Source organism: Ascidia mentula, chromosome 2 (assembly GCF_947561715.1).
Source record: "Ascidia mentula chromosome 2, kaAscMent1.1, whole genome shotgun sequence".
In the NCBI taxonomy this organism is placed as follows: Eukaryota; Metazoa; Chordata; class Ascidiacea; order Phlebobranchia; family Ascidiidae; genus Ascidia; species Ascidia mentula.
Genome location: NC_138567.1, coordinates 2,009,610 through 2,032,823, shown reverse-complemented (window position 1 = coordinate 2,032,823; position 23,214 = coordinate 2,009,610). Strand labels below are relative to the sequence as shown.

Sequence of the window (23,214 nt, the reverse complement as noted above, 5' to 3'; positions counted from 1 at the left end):
GAAAAAAAATCTGTAGTCGTTGGTTTTGATATTAGAGCTAAAAAATTATGACAAATATTTGGTGCACAATTGAGTTGAGCACACATAGTTCGGAAGTGTAAATACGGGCCACGTACTCAGCGAAACAGCACGCAGCTCTATGTCATTTGCATTGTTCTTAATGTTTGTGAAGGTAACTTGGTGGGTTTTGGTCTGTTTTATGTCTGTAATAGCAGTAAGACTGAAAGCTTGAAGGTAGATAACATTATTTTAATGTTTGAAACAAAATGCTAATTTAAAATGCAGGGACCAGCGAAAACCAAGAGACCAACACAATTTTTAATGAATTTTTATGTAACGCAATTAGTGCGGACCCTATCTGTACACCCTAGGGGATCGCCCTTTGCCCCTAGGGACGCCATAGGCCACCGTTGAGAAACCCTGCTCTACGCATTATGTACAGGATAGGCAATCAACGTTTGTGATTAAAGTGTAAGCAGCTGATACGCATGAGATACTCGCCGTGTTAAGCCTTTGGCAGCAACATGCGTGACAAGTAATTCGTTATTGCGGCAATAGTGATGGAGCAATAACGGATTCAGCAAAATCCTTGCTATCTACTTGTCGTTACTCGGATTAATTGAACATAAATAGTCGACATCTTTCAGAACTGTAGTGTTTTGTATTAAGTGGGCTTACTGTGTTTCTGAAAATTAAGTTGGGATTGCTAACATATAATGTCAAAATCTCGCACCATTATATTTTGTGTGATAACTGCTGTTGTTGGTATTGGTGTCGGAGTTCTGATTGGTTACTTCAGCCATCCAAACCAACGAGCTCCATCTGGTGGACAACCAGAGGAAGATGTTTCCATTCAGAAGAAACTCATGGATGAAATGAAAAGTGAAAATATCAGGGAGAATTTGGAGTAAGTATAATTTATTCAATGATCAAATATACAAGTTTTTTATTTAAAAATTCAAAAGGCGAATCGAAGAATGCTCTAAGGCACATAATATCGGGGTAGGCTATGATTGTATCGTAAAAATGGGTAAGTCGGAAAATAATTGGACGAATTAAAACTCTCCCAAATTATTTGTTACTGACGCTGCCAGGCATGTTAAATTGCTGAATACTCTTCTGCCAGAAGAGCTGCCACAAAAAGTTCGTAACACAAAAATGGACATTATCGAGCAAAACAAAGGAGTATATAACTACTAAAAATAAAGTTAAATACACAAAAAAATGATGTACCACCATTTATAGGGTTTAAGATATGGGCAACGGACCTGAATGAATGATTGTGTTGAGAGATCTTTTTTGCTTTCACTTGTGATGCAGAATACTCACACGGCGACCCCATATTGCTGGAAGAGAAGTTGACGAAGTGGATTTCGTGAATTTAATCAAAAACAGATGGGAAAAAGATTTGGATTCGGTTGTGGTATCCGAATACGATGTACTACTTTCCTACCCGAAACAAAACGATTCCAACTACGTGGCTGTGTTGCTAAGCGACGGAACCGAAACGGATATTTCGCAACGAAAGGAGCTGGTCTTGGATGAGGAGCAAAATGACCCGGATGTTGTGGATCCGTTCAATGCTTACTCGGCTGCTGGTTCACCAGAGGTGTGGTATCTGTATTACAACCTTGATCATTTAAACCTAGTTTGTGTTTTATTCGACCTGGAATTTAAAACCTGATTAACAAACACACGATTTTGCTGATTTTTTATGCAAAAGTATGGGCCCCACGCATTTTCACATTAAATTCCCTTTCAATTACATAAATCGACATTAAGTTGGTGGATGACCTCGATTTTCTTCTCAGGGTGAATTAGTTTATGTGAATTACGCAACCATCGAAGACTTTATGAATTTGAACCGAACTCTTAATATCGACACGAGAGGGAAAATTTGTATCGCGAAATATGGATATCTATACCGTGGCGATAAAGGTGACTAAAGTAATCTATTTTCCCCCCTTTTCTGTGTTATTTATGCACATGATAGTTTATTGCCAAATAACCCTGAAAAAATCCCTCCGGGTAGTGGACGAAAGGTCGTTTGTAATGCAAATCTCGTATCCTTCTGCCAAAAGAACAGTTCTTTTAAATTTATCATGCCTGACAGCAAGAATAGCTGAATAAACCGAATCTTACGATTTAACTTTCAGCCGAGCACGCCCAGGAATACGGATGCATCGGACTTATCCTCTACTCTGATCCTATCGACTACACTGTACCATGGGCTGATGTTTACCCAAATGACTGGTACCTACCTGGGACTGGGGTTCAACGTGGGACTTTATGGACGGGCAACGGGGATCCACAGACTCCAAATTACCCAGCTATAAGTACTTACCATGTGGAAGTAACCTGCTTAAAGTTTGTTAACACTGTAACACAAAGAAGATATGATCACATAGTAGCAAAGTGGTGAGAGTTATTTTTGTTTGATGCGCAGTAAAATCACTATGAAACAAATTTATTACCTTTATAGCGTCGTAAAAAGGGGATTTAAATTAATAAACTTTGCCATTAATTCACCTCTTTTGGATCAGAGAGCACATGTTTGTTTTTTAATGGTAAATAACGTGTAGATGGTTCTGTTTTCAGAAATACGTTTTCTGAGGTTTGTGATGATGTTGGAGTTGCTTACGCGGGCATTTAAACGTTAAATCATCGACCAACAAAAACACGTAATTGTATCATTGATGTTAAATGACGTAACTTGGGTTTAAGAGTCAGCCTGGAGAAAACCAATAGATTCGATTCGTCTCCCGAAGATTCCAGTGACGCCGATTGGTTACAACGATGCGTGGAAGTATTTATCGAAACTTGGTGGAGATGAAGTTGAACCAACGTGGAGGGGAGGGTTGAACATTACTTACAAATACGGACCAGGGTTTTCGGCCGCTCATGCAGACAAGTAATGTGGAATAATTTTTTTCCTGACCCATGGTAAAGTATTGTCAGTGCATCTTGTATTAATGTACTTTGCAACATTGCAAGTCTACAGTAATGTGATTTGCTCAATCTGTTATCATTTTGCAGAAAGATAAGGATGTCGGTGAAAACTGAAAACGAGGTGGCAAAAATTCACAATGTGATCGGATACATCAGAGGAAGTTACGAACCAGGCGAGTATTTTTTTTTTAAATCCAGGTAACTTCGCCAGGAATCTCGATGGGAGGTTTATTACCGAAACGTAAAGACAGATCACATGCAACTAAAAGTAAAGGCACATTAATGTGTGTGTTTGTGACTTTTTCACTTGCCCTTACTGATTTGTTCTAATGGCAACATTGTTATGGAACATAAAACCACCCTTAATCATTTCGTACAGATCGCTACGTGATCTTCGGAAACCACAGAGATGCTTGGGTGTTTGGAGCAATGGATCCATCAAGTGGAACAGCTGCGTTGTTGGAGATGACGAGAGCGTTCGGGAAGATGTTGAAGGATGGATGGAGACCGAGGAGGACTCTTGTATTCTGTAGCTGGGGAGCAGAGGAATATGCGTGGATAGGATCAACTGAGTGGGTGGAGGTGAATGAGATAATTTCATTTATTCTTTTCCTCAAGTTTTTATATTTTGTCAAATAAACCTTAAAGTTGCCTAAAACTGGTGTTAGCTTTGTTGCCGAAATGTACACATTTATTCTACTCAAAAAAAAACCACAGGTGTTATGACCTTCACCGTGATATTCGTTTCATTTGTATGCATACATGTTATATTACACATCTTGTGTTAATAACCTTAAGAAGGAAAGCTGCACTTTTTTTAAGAGCACTACAATTGTTAGCAGTATCGTTTTAATATCGCGTATTCGTAAAAATTTTTTTGTCTCTTGTTACACAGGAGTATCAAAAGGAGCTGAATTCGAGAGCAGTGGCTTACTTGAACGTTGACTTGGCTGTGGTTGGAAACTTTTCTCTGAGTGCCGGGGGTGTGTACAGTTTAAGTGATGTGGTTTTCGACTCTGCGAAGTTGGTTCCGAATCCGGACCCAGCAAGTGGAAGTCTGTACGACACGTGGGTAAAGCGTAATCCTAATGGTGATGGGAGCTTACCAAGGTATGAAAATTAAACTTATTTCACATGTCAACAATTGGAGTGGTTGACTGTCAACTAAAACGTTTTCCCAGCGTTTAATTTGGTCTTATTGAAGATATTGATTATAAAACTTTACAAAACTGTATTGCAAGTTAAATTGTTAAGCTGCTATTCCTGATCAATTACTTTTAAACCGAAAGTAAAGGCTAATGCCAAGATGCTGTTGGTACAGTTTTTATTACTAAACTTTATAGTTTTACTGTGTATTAAGGCAACAATACCTTTGATTAGTTTCAGTTCGCTCGGCTCAGGAAGTGATTATACGACGTTTCAGCAAGCTATAGGGGTTCCATCAGTCAACATCCTTCACATTTATGATTTTGTGAGTGACGCATGCCTACCATTTGTTCATCATAGATTTTATATATTCCATCTCTGTGGTTTCCCGACAGTTTCGTCAGATAGGCATTGGCGATGTTGTTTTCTTGATTTCGGCGCATGACACGTTTATGTACAGTAGAATCTAAACTGAAAGACAACACACCTTAAACTTCCTTGAAATATAAAGTATGAATGCAATGTGTTCAAAACGTTTAGAAAAATCATGCCATTTTCCATAAGTTTTTATTGAGGACAATGTATGTTGTTGCTTTCAATATAGAAGTGAGACATTTCCAATGTAACATGAAATGAAATAACTACTTTTTTTACAGAACATCGGGCTTGCAAGATACCCTGTGTACCACTCTGTGTACGAAACCTTCAGTCTCGTCTCAAAATACGTCGATCCCGACTTCTACTGCCATCTAGCGGTTACTCGAATATGGGGTGAGGTGGGAAGAAGATTGGCTGATTTTACGATCCTTCCCATTGATGCGAGGCTTTACGCAAAGGATTTAGAAGATAAGTTTGCGTCGCTGAAAGCGGATGCTGGAGCTAACTTGACTGCTCATGGCGTTGATTTAGGTAAAAAAGGTTCTAGGCGTTTACTTTTTTCTTTGGAAGAAAACTAATGAAATAAACTCGCTAGATAGGTTCTTACTGCAACCGATTCCTTAAAAATGAATCCGTCATTGGCGGTAGTGAATGAGTATACCAATACAAATAATTAAAGATATAGGACAAAAATCACGTATCCGACCACAAACTTTTCTGATTATTGTGCTTATTCCACAGACCAGATGGAGAATGCAATCGCACAACTGTCTGCTTCAGCAAAAGAAATTCATTCGCGAATTGATACACTTGACAAAACCAAGTAGGTATCGATACACATTCTAAGGTTTATTGTCTTAACAGAAGTGGCTGGGCCAGTATTGTAGATTTTTTGTCATTGAGCCGTTTTAACTTAATGCAGCCCATCGGCAGTGAGAGCTGCTAACGATCAACTGATGCAGTTGGAAAGAGCATTTATTGATCAAAACCCACTGCCTGGTAGAACTGCTTACAGGTAAATTATTTAAAATTGGATCTCAACTCTTGCTTTACTGGGGAATTTTTTAAACTATTTGTATCCCAAATACGAGGAACCGATTTTCCATTGTTTTAGCGTCGATTTTCGACTAATATAACCTTGTACGACCTTGTAGACACGTGATATCGGCACCGAGCCAACACAACACTTACGGCAACACAGCGTTCCCGGGGATCGTGGACGCCATGTTTGATATCGCAGATGACGATGATGATGCCTGGGATGAAGTGAGAAGACAATATTCCATCGTCGTCTTCCACGTGTTGTCGGCTGCTGCCACTCTTCAACCTGTTGTTCCGAACTAAATGTTCCAGTATAGAATGCATAACATCTCCTATAACAAATGTTGGAAATTTATTCACTTCCAATGTATTAAGTGAGTTACAACGTATAGTTACTGTTTGATGATTTATCCCTAGGCAAAGTCAAGGTCATAAATAGTTTTTCTTGCAAAGTAAAATTAACTGCTCTTTACTACTATGATAGCTTATTAAAAAACACTGGTTGATTTCTTTCAATAAATAAATAAGTAGTTTTCAAAGGCGTCATTATATCCAGAATATATGCAGTTTTGCGAAATAAAAGCGAATTTCACTTGCAGTAAAACCTAAAATCAAGGTGTTGCAGAAACCATAGATGCGGGTGCAATTCAGCTGATTTAAAAATGTTACTAAATATTCTTAATATTCCCCTTCTTAGTTATGATAACTTTTTTTTATTAGATCTGGAAACAGTCTGTGTTAGAAACAAACAGCTTCTACATTTTGGTATTCCAGGAATCTATATTTTACGTTTGAAAGTAATGACATTTTGTGCTTCGACACTGGATAATTCAAGATAAAAGGATGGTAAACACCCCATCTTTTTGTACTGAAATACTTAGGGCAAAATAAACCAATGAATGAATGAAACACATGCAAACCAAAACCAACCCACCTTGAATAAAGGCGCTGTTCATCCAACGAGCGAAAAGCAAGCATTAAAGCATTTTGTAGAGTGACATGTTTACGTGACTCGCACTGCTGGAATCTTCCACAAAAGCAGGATGTCAAATGTAACCATGTGAATATTATTCCCTGGCTATCTGTCATTTCTTTTGTGTCAAGCCTAAGTAGTACTTGTATTAAAACATGTGTTTTTTAAAAAACGATTTTAAAAAAAAGTGTCGTCAGTTGCTGGCACCACGTGTAATTTGGTGACAAAGTGCTTCGTAATCTCCAAGATTAGTTTGGTGCAATTGTTAGTGACTACTTGTTTGTTGTATCTTCGCTCTGATTACGTAATATCAAAAGTATGCCCATGTCAATCAAAAACAATGCAGTGGAATTAAGGTAAGCTTGGGCAGTTGTACTTTCAGATAAGTTTTTATTTACTGTCGGGCAATCATCAAACACAAAACCAAGACAGTAATGCTGACAATGCATTCTCTGCATAATGTTTGCTTTGCGTTTGATGCAGAACCGTACCCCTAAAGTCAGCAAACAAATAACCTGCGGGTACGTCGTTGCAATGCACAAAGCAAACATCATTACTCCCATTTTAAATACGGTGCAAACATTCCAATTAAACATATGCTTTCAACAGTACGATGGTCTGGTGAAGTTCTGGCTTTGAGCGTGTGCAATATAGACACCAGGACGCAGTTTTACACCTACAGGCGGCAGAAACAGAAACAGTTTTAGTGTTTTTATCTATAACAGGTTCTTTGTGTTATTTATTAAGTGATGTCACGACACGCAGGACACACGGCGTGGTGTGCGGTACAAACCTCTGTGCTGTTGCGTAAAATAATGCCGTTAACTTAATGCTTTATAGCATAGTTTAGTAAAATTACATGCAACATGACGTCAAAATATTATACCATTATATTCTGTGTGATAACCGCTGCTGTTGGGATTGGTGTCGGAGTTCTGATTGGTTACTTCAGCCATCCAAACCAACGATCCCCATCTGGTGGACAGCAACCAGAGGAAGATGTTTCCATTCAGAAGAAACTCATGGATGAAATGAAAAGTGAAAATATCAGGAAGAATTTGGAGTGAGTTGCAACACGTTTACTGAATCGGGAAATCAACAACTTGTATATATTGTATTTTGGGCGTTAATGCTTCTTTAAGATATAATTAAACAGCATTTTTACAAGTCTTGTATGGACTGTACAACATATATGAAAAGTAACATTAAAATCGTATCACTATAAAAAGCTTTGCATTTAGCTTTTCGTTTAATTATCACTATGCTATAGAGCACGTTTCCAACCTGTGGTACGCGAACTATTTTGGGATGGATCGTATATGAAGTTCCATGTGATTGTTTCTAATAAATTAATTCGACTTTTGCACGTCTGCACAACTGCAGTAGAGGGAACAATGATGACATACATTTGGTTATATTACAGAGAATTGACCAAAAGACCTCATATTGCTGGTCGAACCGTTGATGAAGAGGATCTGGTTAATTTGATCAAAAACAGATGGGAAGAATACGGGTTGGATTCGGTTGTTATACCCGAATACGATGTTCTACTTTCCTACCCGAAACAAAACGATTCCAACTACGTGGCTGTGTTGCTAAGCGACGGAACCGAAACGGATATTTCGCAACGAAAGGAGTTGGTCTTGGATGAGGAGCAAAATGATCCGAATGTTGTCGATCCCTTCAACGCTTACTCGGCTGCTGGTTCACCAGAGGTAAAATGCTTGAAAGCTACATCGTACAAGGCGTCCGACCAATATATCATGAAAAAAATGACAAGGATTTGTACCATGGATATCATGGGTTCGAATTCCAGTGTGTTAAAAATAAGTTGCAGTAATTAACGCCAAAAAGGACCTAAGAGACTCTAAATGTTTTCAGGGTGATTTGGTTTATGTGAATTACGCCACCATCGAAGACTTCATGAATCTGAACCGAACTCTTAATATCGACACGAGAGGAAAGATCTGTATTGCGAAATACGGAAAGATTTTCCGTGGAGATAAAGGTGCGATAGTGGTTTTATACAGCAGGTTTTAACACACTAATCGTTGGATTCAATGCATTTGCCATGACTTGTGATTCTATTATCAGCCGAGCACGCCCAGGAATACGGATGCATCGGACTGATTATCTACTCTGATCCTATTGACTACACTGTACCATGGGCAGATGTTTACCCAAATGACTGGTACCTACCTGGAACTGGGGCTCAACGTGGGACTTTATGGACGGATAACGGAGACCCCCAAACCCCCAACTACCCATCTATAGGTTTGTGGTTAAGTGTGGTTGGTGGTATCCAAAATTATCCATGTTGTAGCATCAAAGACGTTTTCTTCCTGAAATCTACCTTTATTCCAATGTTGTTCGTGACACAGGTGGAAACTTTTACAGTTATATGAACACCTTTGATCTGAACGCAGTTTAATTTATGAAACACGTCGTAGCAACCAAAAACATACCCAACCCACAAAGATAACTTTTTCTGGCTTATGAGACGGGAAAATCAAAACATGTCAAAGTTGTACTAAAGCCATGAGGTCAAATTTGTATAAAGATCACCCCATGGTCTAATCTCACTTATTTATAACTTTTTGTAATGAATATACTATTATTTAGAGCACTAGACTGGAGAAGTGTTTTCCGTGCATTTTTTAAAATATTTGTTGCTGACCTCTTAAAAAAGTTTTTATGACATCTGTTGTGACGTGGGAACAGACAGGAGAGTAGCAGTTTTTTTGCTGACTATAGGAATGCATTCTTCCATGGTTTATTACATCTCGTTAATTAACAAATGCATTCCCGGACTAACATCGTAAATGTATCCGGTTGGCCTGGATGTTTGGCGGACGAAGAGGCATGCCTTGTTCGCATAATGGTTAATACGCCTATGATTGGCTACGATATTTACACAATTACCCTGTATAGTGGAAACATAAATTACTTTCTGCACGGTTTTACCTTCATGGCATTTGGAAGTACGGAATGTGGCTTGTGCTTACATTGGTTTGCGAACCTGACCATGAGACTATCTGTAGCGTGAGAAGTTACCTTGCAGCCACTGCCTGGAAAAAACCGATAGATTCGATTCGTCTCCCGAAGATTCCAGTGACGCCGATTGGTTACAACGATGCGTGGAAGTATTTATCGAAACTTGGTGGGAATGAAGTTGAGCCAACGTGGAAGGGAGGGTTGAACATTACTTATAGACACGGACCAGGATTTTCGGCCGATCATGCAGACAAGTAATGTGGAAGTATTTTCTTTGAACACATTTTTCCTAAACTACATAAACTATTGTCGTTAAATTTGGAAAACACACAATTTTAAATTGATCTGGTTATAGATAGAAAATGTTTGCGCTGCAAACCAAGAAAACATGCGGGCTTTTGGATAAGACTTTACAACTTGCAATGGTGCGAAAATGCCAAATAGTTTCCGTTTTTTACTTATTACGTGATAAAACAAGGATAGTTTTTGCATAGTAAAAAAACTTATGCCGTTTTGCAGAAAGATTAAGATGTCGGTAAAAACTGAAACTGAGAATGCAAAAATTCACAACGTGATCGGATATATCAGGGGAAGTTACGAACCAGGTAAAGATACAGGATTATAAAGTTTCTGTTGCTGCCAGGCATATTGTAATTTAGTAGTCTGTTCTTCTGGCACAATAAAAACTAACTTTATTGACCGAAGTTTAGCCTGTTATTCAACAAGGCTTCCTGAGGTGGGCCCGTACGTTTTTATTGTGCCAGAAGAACAAACTATTAAAATACAGGATTATTTTGTATATTGATGTTACATGTTGTTCTGGTCTACAGTTATCATACACTTTTAACACCATTCTTATATCACTACAAGACGGGTTTTGTAGTAATCACTATGCCTGGCACCACTAGCACTGATTTAGTATTATTTATGTACATCCAGTGCAAAGTATCGGAATAAAACATAAGAACGATATTTTTCCACATTTAAATATTAAGGCATGTAAAGTAATGGTTAATTTTATTAATTTACATAACTTGCACCAGACAAGCGTGCACCAGTGTCTGCCTTACCCATTACTGCATAGTGATGTTTTTATTGCTTGGATCCAGACCTACTCAAAGCATACACGCACATAGAAAAACAATTCAGGACCTGTATGTTTTTTTAAATGCATACCATTGACGATTTGGTTCACGTACAGGGTTTTACCCATGGCAACACTTTACATAAAACCAACCTTTATTTCCAACACGTTTAGATCGTTACGTGATCTTCGGAAACCACAGAGATGCTTGGGTGTTTGGAGCAATTGATCCATCAAGTGGAACAGCTGCATTGTTGGAGATGACGAGAGCGTTCGGGAAGATGTTGAAGGATGGGTGGAGACCGAGGAGGACTCTTGTATTCTGTAGTTGGGGAGCGGAGGAATATGGTTTGATCGGATCGACAGAATGGGTGGAGGTAAGGGTTTTGCTGGATTTAAAGATGTTTATAACTATGAGCTGTAAACTCAATTGGCTGTGCTGATATTTTAGGAAGAGTTAAAAATATGTATAGTCATTAGGAAATTAAAACCCCCCTTTCTTTACGTATCCGACAGGAACGTTGAACAGTACTACAGTAACTACAAATAAACATTTCGATCAAATGCTTCTGGATGTATTTCCGTGTTTTGCAGGAGTTCCAGAAAGAGCTTTCGGCCCGTGCTGTTGCTTACATTAACGTGGACGCCTCAGTAAATGGAAATTACACGTTAAATGCTGGGGGCGTTTACAGTTTGAGTGATTTAGTTTTCGAAGCCTCTAAAATCGTTCCTAACCCAGATGTTAGCAGGAGTTCTGTTTACGACACGTGGGTTGAACGATCTCCAAACTCCATGGGAGATCTACCAAGGTAAGAAAATTCACCCAATCATTAGTTTAAGGATAAATTTGTTCAAACGCAAACATTGGGATTATTTTTGTGAGCTGCAGACAGATGGCTACTGTTTTGACCTGTAAGGTATCTTCAGTGCAGCTTTGTGTGAGTCTTAGACGACTTTGCCGACCAAACGGCCTGGAATTATTATTTATTTTTATGTCTGGACGTGATCATAGACAAATGAACAAATTGTAACGGAAACACCTTTACAAACAAAGCTTTTATCACTAGTTTTTATTCGCTGGGATCAGGAAGTGATTATACAACCTTCTTACAAGCTATTGGAATTTCATCGGTCAATATGCGCTACGTGGTCAATCCTGTAAGTCAAGTTTTTTTTCATCACATTAAAGAAACTAATTGTTCAACCCAAATTGTACCACCATGAAAATAAACAGTTCAAAAATTTTTCCAGTAATGATAGTTTGTAACCTTCAATTGTGTAAACCGTGGCTCATAGTGTTTTTATCTTTGCAGTCAGATTGCGTTCATTAAAATAATACAAGGGTGCCAATAAATAGGATTTCAAACAGGAGAAAGTAGCTTTCTGGCACAAAACCTTTCATTTTGTCGACGTTTCGCCAGCGATGCAGTGAGACTTCATCGTGGTAATGGCACTAAAACATATGTCAGATTTAAACAAAGAAACGTAATAAAGGGAACAAGCTAACGCTCTTACTGTAGCACCAATTCCAGGAGTGACATTATCCTTAGAAAGAATCATGCTGAATAGAAATCAAAAGGTCAATGAAATTAAATCCACGTGTATGTGTGTCTAAAGGTCAGTTTCGTAGAAATTATAACACACATGACAGAAACAGAAACAGCAACACGATATTGCAATTAAGATTTGTTTTCAGAACATTGGACTGGCTTCATACCCTGTGTACCACTCTGTGTACGAAACCTTCAGTCTCGTCTCAAATTACGTCGATCCCGACTTTTACTGCAACCTAGCGGTTACTCGAATGTGGGGTGAGGTGGGAAGAAGATTGGCTGATTCCACGATCCTTCCTATTGATGCGAGGCTTTACACAAAGGATTTGGAAGATAAGTTTGCGTCGCTGAAGGCGAATGCTGGAGCTAATTTGACAGCTCATGGCGTTGATTTAGGTTAGTGTCACTTGTGTAAATGATGACTCAGTACTAACATATCATTTAAAAACTACAATTGAATTGATAAACTTCCTCAACTAACGCAGTAATATTTCATTCAATTGCATGATTGTCAGAAACGCCCCACTGTGCAGGTCCTTGTTTAACGATCATAACTGACGTATCGCGATCATTAGGTTTGCAGGCTTGCCAGCCTAGGCATTGTAGCCTTTAAAATAAACAGTTTCACAAGTTATGTTTTTTTGTCCAGGCCAACTAGAAAATGCCATCTCAAAGTTCAGTACATCAGCCAATAAACTTCATTCTCTGATTGAAAACCTCGACAAAACAGAGTAAGCGAATGTGTTTACTAAGAATGTATAAGGATTGCAAATTTTATGGCCGTTTCTGTTTAAGTGATTCATCGGTAAGATCAGTCAACGATCAACTGATGCAGTTGGAAAGAGCATTTATTGATCAAAACCCACTGCCTGGTAGAACTGCCTACAGGTAAACTGTTGCCAAATTATTTTTTTTCATGTAGAATGATTTTAAATTGCTTGCTTAAACAGGAATTAGGTTATGTTTTTACATTAGTTGCTTTGTCATATGTCAAGAGGGTATGCCTTAGAATTCTGTTCTTGTGAAGAAAAACTGCATATTCATAATTAAACTAATGCATATTTCAGAAATAAGAAAATAAGTTTGTTGTATGTTCTCACAGACACGTGATATCAGCACCGAGCCAACACAACACTTACGGAAACACAGCTTTTCCTGGGATCGTGGACGCCATGTTTGATATCGCAGATAACGATGAGGATGCCTGGGATGAAGTGAGAAGACAATATTCCATCGTCGTCTTCCACGTGTTGTCGGCTGCTGCCAATCTTCAACCTGTTGTTCCTATTTCTGGCGTATAGATGTTATGACAGCTTTTATAATTTGTCATTTTGTAATTCTGAAAATATCAATCAAGCAGAGAGCACTGTATTCTCTGATAGTATATTTTATCAGTTTCTGTGATATTAAACAGATACTCTCCATGCTGTTATCAATCGACAGCTTGCCAGGATGGCTTTGTTCACTGATCAAGTATAGTTTGTATTACTTTTTGTTCCTGTTTATGCAAGTGTATTGGTGATCCTGTGGTGTCTGAGCCTTTGCGTATCGATAGCAGTCGCACGTCAACTCGCTCAATGAAGGTTCTTATTGAATTTCCTTAGAAATGTCCGCTCGCTGGCAAACGAACAGACAAAACCGGCAACTTTTAGTTCCTAGGTGATGCCTCGGTATCAATTGGTGCACTACTTGAAATAGAATGAAAAATATGTTTCTACATCGAAAAGAGCGTTTAACTTAAGAGAAGCATAATATCAATGTTTAATTAAGTTTCTGAATACCAATGCCAAAAGATAATATGCTAATCATGACGAAGCAAGCGTTTCAAACACTACTGTGTCCAAAATAAGTGATAGAAAAGGCTGAGCTGCAGCAAGGCGTGCACAGAAGAGGTAGGCAGGCAACTAAACAAGCAAAACGACCGAGTGTCAGACAGTTGAAGCGTCTGCTTTAGCATGATCAGTATATAAACTTTAGCTTTTCTAATCCATTTTTCACCGCACATAATTAAGTTATTCGTGTACGACAAATGGTTTTGAATTAATGTCGCCTGTTTTTTTTTTACACGAAAGGAGTTTATTGAAAGTGACAATTTGTAATGACTTAAAGACTGGCTGTCATCGTTTTATAACAAGAAAAAGTTTTCGAAGTATTTTAGGAAGCTGTGGCATCAACCTCAGTGCAGAAGGTGCCGTGCAATTAATGTTGTTGTGCACACAACCAAGCTTGCGCTTTTTTATTGGCGCAAGCGAAAGCGCCAGCTCGCTATTGAATACAGGACAGCGGTCCCGTGACTTTGCAAGGTTGAGCCAGGTGTCACTGCCTTATTTAAATATTTATTTAATTATGTTGGGACAGAACGACAAAGTTCAACAGTGTTTATTTAACGGTTTGTTTGCGCATTACGCCTCAGAGAAAAAGTCGTTTCGATTAAAGTTGATGCAGGTGTTGAAGCAAAGATAAGGTTTGTCGAGCCATTCGCAATGCAGTTAGACTGACTGTGTCCCCTGCGATAGGGAAAACGTGCATTCGTGGTTGTATCTTCGACGTCGCAAGCAAGTTTGTTCTATTTAGGAGGACTGTTTATTATGTGTGTTTTGTATACCATAACAATGCATGCAATTGCTTCATACCGTTTGTGACATTAGAAGCCATGCGCAGACGAAGCTCGCAATCAAGGGTGTAGTTGCTTTTGTCACCAACAATTAGTTGCACGAGTTTACCATAGGGCATGATTTCTGAGCTATTCCAGAACCCCATTCCAAATTTCAGCAGGTTTTAATACATCTTACATGCTTCGCCTTCATTTGAAAACAGTATATCAGTAACGACCACGACTGAAGCCCATACGATTTGCATACTAAGCCTTGAATATTTTACGTTGCAATTTCCAGTACTGTCGTGTTAGGAAGTAGGTGATATTTACTTACTTAGAATGTCAAAATCTCACGCTATCATATTCTGTGTGATAACTGCTGCTGTTGGAATTGGTGTCGGAGTTCTGATTGGTTACTTCAGCCATCCAAACCAACGATCCCCATCTGGTGGACAGCAACCAGAGGAAGATGTTTCCATTCAGAAAAAACTCATGGATGAAATGAAAAGTGAAAATATCAGGAAGAATTTAGAGTGAGTTTCATTAGTTTCATGACTGAACGCGTTTATACATCTTGTAGTCGGCCAGCACCGTATAAAGCAGGACAACGATATAGTAAACTTATGTCATATCAGTCAAACCCGTGATCCACCTTGCTTTTATCATTTCGTTTGATAATTGCCATGCTGGCTCGTTCTTCAAATAGCGACAAACCTGACTTTAAACCACAGGCTACTGACCAAGAAACCTCATATTGCTGGTCGAACCAATGCTGAAGTGGATCTGGTCAATTTGATAAAAAACAGATGGGAAGAAGACGGATTGGATTCGGTTGTTATACCCGAATACGATGTTCTACTTTCCTACCCGAATCAAACCGATTCCAACTACGTGGCTGTGTTGCTAAGCAACGGAACCGAAACGGATATTTCGCAACGACAGGAGTTGGTCTTGGATGAGGAGCAAAATGACCCGGATGTTGTCGATCCTTTCAACGCTTACTCGGCTGCTGGTTCACCAGAGGTAAAGTAGTTGAAAGCTGTACTGCGATTAAATGAATCAAGCACACGCAAGTGTTTATGTAAAATTTTTCTGTACCTGTTTTTTATGATTTTACAAAAATGGATATTCTAAATAACTGACCTTCTGGCACAAAAATAAACGTAGATTTGTTTGAAACGTTGATTACATAACATCTGCTAAGTTTTTTTTTGCAGAAGGGCAGTTGTTTTAAAAATTATATGAAGTTTGGCAGCAACTGTAATGCAAAAATGGGTGAAATAAAATGGGTAATTTATTGGTCTTAATTTTTCACGCTTCGTCAGAAAAGCTATGAGAGCAGTTGCCAACATACAAACCCAAATATACTCGGTGATTTTCAGGGTGATTTGGTTTATGTGAATTATGCAACTGTCGAAGACTTCATGAATTTGAACCGAACTCTTAATATCGACACGAATGGAAAAATCTGCATTGCGAGATACGGAAAGATTTTCCGTGGAGACAAAGGTGACCGCAGTTTCTTTATATTGCAAAATTTTTCAGTACTACACGTTTAGTACAATCGTGTTTTATGCACAAGCACCAATACCTGTGATTGTACATTCAGCTAAACTGGCCCAGGAATACGGATGCATCGGACTGATTATCTACTCAGACCCTATTGACTACACTGTACCATGGGCTGATGTTTACCCCAATGACTGGTACCTACCTGGGACTGGGGCCCAACGTGGGACTTTGTGGACGGATAACGGGGACCCACAGACCCCCAACTATCCTTCTATAGGTTTGTGGATAAAAGTAACTTCTAGATTCGGATATTATCTTTGCCGCTGCTACAAATTACTTTTTGTGACTTTTACTCAAGTTGCATAAAGATTACGTAATCCGAATTCTGATAATTATCACCTTTTGTACCGTTATGAGTTACATCTCGTTGGGTTTGTAATACCAGAATACATTATCATAAAATAGTAAATAAGAGACTTTTTGTAAACAGATTATAGCGGAGAATAATTTCTATATTCTATAAGAAATATTGTAAAATTTGTTGTGGAGATTTTAAAACCTATCTACCCCTAACACATGCTGGTCGAGTTTCTGTTTGTCTTAGTCCAAATGCATGGAAAAGTTTTATGACCTGTGCGGGTTGACAACACAAAGGAGAGGTCGCAACGTTCAAATGCAATTTCACTGTGATTATTTGAAAACCTTTCCCGTGACTATTGGAATGCATTCTTCTTTTTTTTATATGGCTCACCTCTTCAACAAACAAATGCAGCAACGTTACTTGCTACTGTAGTTTTGCGGCACGGTAGACAGCAATAAACTCGTATGTGCGTAACTACAATATGTCCACTGGTTCGACAACCTATCAACAATATTATTTTTGGGGGGCAGTGAATTCATGTTCGTTCTCTGTGTAGTTTTTAAAGTTTTCTTTCCAGAAAATCAAATGGTGACACGTGATACAGAACCGATAATACTATTGGTTCCAAAGCAGTTGTTTGTCGACAATGTTCCACTGTCGTTCATTTTCAGTGTGTCTAGCTTGATACGGTTTAATCTGTGTTGTTTCCTTCTGATGGTTTAGAAATCCAGCCTAAAGAATGTCTGCATTGCAAACCTCTACATTGCGCATGAGCCAACCTGGCATTTAAAACAGTTTACCTTTTGTAAGGCATGGTATTTCAACTGAAATTAAAACGTGCGTGAAAGATCAAACGTTTTATTTTACAATCCTGGACAGTAAACTTTTCTGGGAGCGGCATAATAGTAGTAGTTGGAACGACATAGTATTAGTTGCGATTTAAGTTCGAATATCCTGTAATAAACATAAATTGTCTGCACGATTTTAACCTTTATGGCACAATGGAACTATGGGTGGAATGTTAATGGTGTTTACAATGACAGAGGTTCTTTTGGGATGACACAAAGCATGTCTTGGCAAAGTGACATATTATTATGTAGAATCCGCCTGGAAAAAACCGATAGATTTGATTCGTCTCCCGAAGATTCCAGTGACGCCGATTGGTTACAACGATGCGTGGAAGTATTTATCAAAACTTGGTGGGGCTGCTGTTGAACCAACGTGGAAGGGAGGGTTGAACATTACTTACAGATACGGACCCGGATTTTCGGCCGATCATGCGAACAAGTAATGAGGAGATTTTTGTTTTGATCTATTTTAGGCACTGTGTCTATACTTGAGGGTCTCAGGAGGTCCTAATGTCATGCACTACAGTATTAGTACATGTTAGTTAAACAATTGCATTGCAACATCGACAAATTGTTATACTAAGGGGATATTTTGGTTGGAAAACAAAACCATATATGCTTTTAAAGTAGAATCGCAAGATTCAAACTAACAAGGCCCCGTGCTTATGAATACAGAATATCCGACGGTCAAAACTTTGTGGAAATACAATCTACAACGTTTTTTACCATGAAGCATACAGAAACATGGAATAGTTGTTAGTAATGAACTTTGGTTGTTTGTAGAAAGATTAAGATGTCGGTAAAAACTAAAACCGAGGTGGCAAAAATCCGCAACGTGATTGGATATATCAGAGGAAGTTACGAACCGGGTAAGCGACTTAAATTAATAGAAATATCCAGAACAAATACCAACACATTTACCGCAAGGGCAGATCTGCGTGGTGGAAGATGGGTCGGTCACTCAGGTAGAATAATTTACGATATTGTTCTACTGTTGCTGCCAGGCATGATACAATTTAACAAGAACTTTTTTTCTGGCGTAAATTAATGTTGTTTATTTCTCCGACGTTTCGTCTGCCATACAGCAAGACTTCATCCGGACTTTACACCACAATTGAAACGAAATAACACACAACACTCAAAGGCACAAGAGGAAAGGACATGCTATAACACCATTTGTGAAATCACGTGAGACGAAACGTCGGAGAAATAAACCACTTTAATTTATATCAGAAGATTACTTCTATTTAACGCCACCTTATTGTCTGACACTGCAACATTTTTGAATATTATAACATGATATAAAGATTGACTTTCGTTGATCATCAACGAGCTTTGTCTGGAGCATGCACGGATATGTCCATCCGTGGTGACAAAAATTGTTATGATTGCGTCACAATGAGTTTTGGATCATAATCGCTCCCTAACGAAAATTTGTGGAACCGCCCCTGTTTTGCCGCGCAATTTACTAAGATTTCTATGCCAGTTTCTCTGATTTTGATGTAACTTTCTGCTCATACAGATCGCTACGTGATCTTCGGAAACCACAGAGATGCTTGGGTGTTTGGAGCAATTGATCCATCAAGTGGAACAGCTTCATTGTTGGAGATGACGAGAGCGTTCGGGAAGATGTTGAAGGATGGATGGAGACCGAGGAGGACTCTTGTATTCTGTAGTTGGGGAGCGGAGGAATATGGTTTGATCGGATCAACGGAGTGGGTGGAGGTAAAAGTTTTCCTGAGTGGGGATTTGATGTGATCTGGCTTCGTTTGAAAGGAAAACAAAATCGTTGGAGCTTTGGAATCACTTTGAGTCAAGTTCAAAGTCAACGTCTCGAACAGAATATCATCGTCTAGTGAAATAACATTCCCCAGACAGTGTTGCTCCACTCATGCAATCACATACAAGTCATATGTGTCATAAGTCAAGAAGTATAAGACGTTAGTCATTACGTAACAACACCCCTGGTTACCCCATGGGAAAGAAACAGCCTATATTAAGGGGATTATATTCGTCTGTGGATTCATTTGTTTAATGTTACAAAAAGAAACATGACGGCAGTAATATTTATTTAATTGTGAGCCAGAAAACATATAGTGTAGTGTCTTTGTGTTGTGTCTTAACCTGTTTTGCAGCAACCTGTCATTAGCATATAATGGTAAAGTTCTAAAACTCATAACATATTGCCGTTTCTGGCAGGAGCTCCAGAAAGAGCTTTCAGCTCGTGCTGTTGCTTACATCAATGTGGATGTTTCGATCACTGGAAACTACTCGCTCTATGCTGATGGTGTCTACAGTTTGAGTGATCTAGTTTTCGAAACCGCTAAAATCGTTCCAAACCCAGTTGCTTCTAGAGGATCGGTATACGACACCTGGGTGGCACGCAGACCAAACGCAGATAGAAGTCTTCCAAGGTAATCCATGTCCAGCTTTTCGCAGCCAATGGTAAAATGATTCTCTTGGAGTCGACGAAATAAAGAAATACCAATATGTGTTAACTTAAATGCAGAGAAAAAGAGGCACAAAAACGGGATATGTGATAGTGTTTTGTACAGAAATGCTCACACATCTGTCATTGGTTATGAACACATGTATTTTTTTTGACTAGCTTTAATTCTCTGGGCTCGGGAAGCGATTACACCGCTTTCATACAATTTATCGGAATTTCATCCATTGACCTCGCCTACGTCCACGATTATGTAAGTGGTTACATTCTGCCATTGTATTTGTAAAAGTTCAACCACTACAAAAACAGCTTTAAATTGACATAAACGTTATTCTTACAGAGCACAGGACTGGCGTCATACCCTGTCTACCACTCTGTGTACGAAACCTTCAGTCTCGTCTCAAAATACGTCGACCCCGACTTCCACTGCCATCTAGCGGTTACTCGAATGTGGGGTGAGGTGGGAAGAAGATTGGCTGATTCCACCATACTTCCTATTGATGCGAGGCTTTACGCAAAGGATTTGGAAGATAAGTTTGCGCCGCTAAAGGCGAATGCTGGAGTTAATTTGACTGCTCATGGCGTCGATTTAGGTCAGCATCAGTTAACACAAGTTTGAATGACGATAAACATATTTATTGTGTTACATTCGAATCTTTATGTTTTGGTTTTAAAATGTTCATAATTTGGTAAAAAAGTAGTGAACACTTTATAAAGCAAAAAAAAAATTATTTATTTACAAAAGTCTGCGTAAATGTCTCCAGTGTAGTTTATGAACCGCATGACTATTTCTTCTCTGTTTCGATTTGTAAGCTCTAGTCAATGCAGCTGGTGACGATCGCGCTAAACTAGCTGGTAAGACGTTATACGTCGAAACAATGTATGCTCAACTGTCTGCAGCTTTAAAGAATACAATAGTTGTTTTCCTTCTACATTTCTTCTCCTTTTACAAATTTTTTTATCAGGTCAGTTGGAAAATGCCATCGCGAAGTTCAAAACATCAGCCATTGATCTTCATTCTAGGATTGAAGACCTCGAGAAAACAGAGTAAGTAGAAGTGTTGGCTAAAATCCTAATCTTAACAAACATATTTGCATGAAACACCAACAACGGATTTACTCATGGGCCGATGGGTCTGTATCTTGTTGTTAGAACAAGTTAAATCTTCTTATGTTTGTTTAAGTTATTCATCGGTAAGATCAGCCAACGACCAACTGATGCAGTTGGAGAGAGCATTCATTTGATCAAAACCCACTGCCTGGTAGAACTGCTTACAGGTAAAGTATTTACATGCGGACGTCAACTCTTGCTTTACTGGGGAATTTTTAAAACTATTTGTTTCCCGACCTACGACAAAGCATTTAAATTAAATTAATGTAGCGGCAAGGAACCGATTTTCCATTGTTTTAGCGCTGATTTTCGACTCATATAACCTTGTACAACCTTGTAGACACGTGATATCGGCACCGAGCCAACACAACACTTACGGCAACACAGCGTTCCCAGGGATCGTGGACGCCATGTTTGATATCGCAGATAACGATGAGGATGCCTGGGATGAAGTGAGAAGACAATATTCCATCGTCGTCTTCCACGTGTTGTCGGCTGCTGCCACTCTTCAACCTGTTGTTCCTGTTTAGTTTGTGTTCCATCATAAAGATTACATCTTTTCACCGATCATTACATCCTTTGTGTTGTTTCTGTGTATGTATACTGTATACTTAAATCAGTAGTTCTTGGCATTTGCCTTTGCGGGCGTTTTCACTGCAAGTAAAACTCTTAAATTTCCCATTGAAAAAAAAAATTAAGCAATGAGTGCTTGTGTACCAGATTATTTTAGTATTAGGAAGCTCGAAATCAAGCGTTTTGCTTAGGGTCTATCAATCTTGCACAATGCAAACATCGGCGTTTTATCCCCAATTCCCAGAACAGCATGATCATACAAGGAAGGCAAATATAAACTACTCATAAATGGGCAGAGTGTTTGCTCAGCCAACGATACGCAAACAGTCATCATGCATTTTTTTGTCAAGCGAAGTCGGGAGTGATATTTTAGGAACGGCTTGGTTGACTCGCAGTGTTGGGTTTCAAACAAGCAGAGCTATACATTTGTGAAATTTTCAACGAAAATAGCTCACGAAAAAGTTTTTAAAATCTTTTATCAGAATTGCTCTTCGTGTCTTCGTGTAGATGGAAGCTAATGCAAGACTTTTTGTTAACCAAAATTTGCGGAAAACCTTAATTTTATTTGGGGAAAGAACCGACTTGAAACAATTAAAAACATCAGGTTAGATATGATGTCTATGTTGTCAGTTTGTTGCACCACGTGCAATTTGGAGGCAATTTTGGTGACAAAGAGTGAATCTCTTGATGCTTCGATAATACAATGTCAAAAGTGTATCAATGACTTTAAGACCGTTCAAAATTTGACCAGCGATGCAGTATGAACAAAAATCTGTCAAAAATGTGCCGCAGAGTTTGAGATTGAGGATTTAATGGTGTATGTTATGGTTAGTCAGGTCAAGATCAAGTAAATAAATGTGTTTGAATGACATAAATCATACTCAAATACTGGTTTCAGACTTCCAATCCAAATTTTTGTAAATCTTTGAAACATAAAGGTTATTTCAGGATGTACTCGTTTTAGGCATTGTGACAGAAAAGTGCCTGACGGGCTTCCTAATCAACCTTATTGTGTTTGCTGCTACACGGAAATTCGAACAAGCGCATTCGTTTTTCCCTCTAGCAAAAAGCACCTCGCGAATTTGTGCAAGCGTTGAAATGCTTGTTGCCTTGACTTTGTTGTAATCACAATCTCTTTGTATGGTTAGTGTGAAGTTTGTAAATATTTTATGGAAGTATTTGAGCTGTATGCTGGTGTCCTTTTCTTGGCACGCGTGTGATGCGTTTTGCATCAGGGAAAGCTTTTCTGACGTTTTTAAATTACTACACAAAAACTTGATAACAGGAAGCTAGTGGTACTTATATATATACAATGTCAAAATCCCGTACCATTTTATTCTGTGTAATAACAGCTAATTTTTAGTATGGTGTCGGAGTTCGGACCCTGTCTATGGACCCCAGGTAATCGCCCTTTGCCCCTAGGGACGCCGTAGACCATCACCCTGCTCTACGCATTATGTACAGGATAGGCAATCAACGTTTGTAATTAAAGTGTAAGCAGCTGACACGCATGAGATACTCGCCGTGTTTAGACTTTGGCAGCAACATGAGTGACAAATAACTCATTATTGCGGCAATAGTGATGTTGCAATAACTCATTTAGCAAAATCCTTGCTATCTACTTGTCGTTACTCGGATTAATATCTTACA

At 38.8% G+C, this 23,214-nt stretch overlaps 3 protein-coding genes across 3 annotated transcripts; all 3 read left to right on the top strand.

The window, feature by feature from the left end:
* Positions 1 to 651: 651 nt before the first annotated feature.
* LOC145889301 (N-acetylated-alpha-linked acidic dipeptidase 2-like) lies at positions 652 to 5,992 on the top strand. The gene is made up of 13 exons (XM_082980237.1): positions 652 to 907; positions 1,321 to 1,609; positions 1,812 to 1,938; positions 2,157 to 2,336; positions 2,725 to 2,911; positions 3,037 to 3,122; positions 3,329 to 3,531; positions 3,845 to 4,059; positions 4,330 to 4,420; positions 4,752 to 5,004; positions 5,215 to 5,296; positions 5,396 to 5,488; positions 5,628 to 5,992. The coding sequence occupies exons 1-13, from the start codon at positions 717 to 719 to the stop codon at positions 5,815 to 5,817; spliced, it is 2,187 nt and encodes a 728-aa protein (XP_082836363.1). The 5' UTR covers positions 652 to 716; the 3' UTR covers positions 5,818 to 5,992.
* A 1,361-nt stretch (positions 5,993 to 7,353) lies between these two features.
* Positions 7,354 to 13,419, top strand: LOC145889117 (N-acetylated-alpha-linked acidic dipeptidase 2-like). Its single transcript, XM_082979999.1, has 13 exons — positions 7,354 to 7,550; positions 7,911 to 8,202; positions 8,369 to 8,495; positions 8,582 to 8,761; positions 9,549 to 9,735; positions 10,001 to 10,086; positions 10,740 to 10,942; positions 11,160 to 11,374; positions 11,633 to 11,723; positions 12,262 to 12,514; positions 12,768 to 12,849; positions 12,914 to 13,006; positions 13,221 to 13,419. Exons 1-13 carry the CDS (start codon positions 7,354 to 7,356, stop codon positions 13,417 to 13,419), a joined length of 2,205 nt encoding a protein of 734 aa, XP_082836125.1.
* Positions 13,420 to 15,053: 1,634 nt separating this feature from the next.
* LOC145889303 (N-acetylated-alpha-linked acidic dipeptidase 2-like) lies at positions 15,054 to 21,521 on the top strand. The gene is given in 14 exon segments (XM_082980239.1): positions 15,054 to 15,247; positions 15,446 to 15,737; positions 16,097 to 16,223; positions 16,324 to 16,503; positions 17,688 to 17,874; positions 18,219 to 18,304; positions 18,958 to 19,160; positions 19,635 to 19,849; positions 20,044 to 20,134; positions 20,222 to 20,474; positions 20,847 to 20,928; positions 21,065 to 21,122; positions 21,124 to 21,158; positions 21,332 to 21,521. Coding segments are annotated over 14 exon segments (2,193 nt in total).
* Positions 21,522 to 23,214: the final 1,693 nt, after the last annotated feature.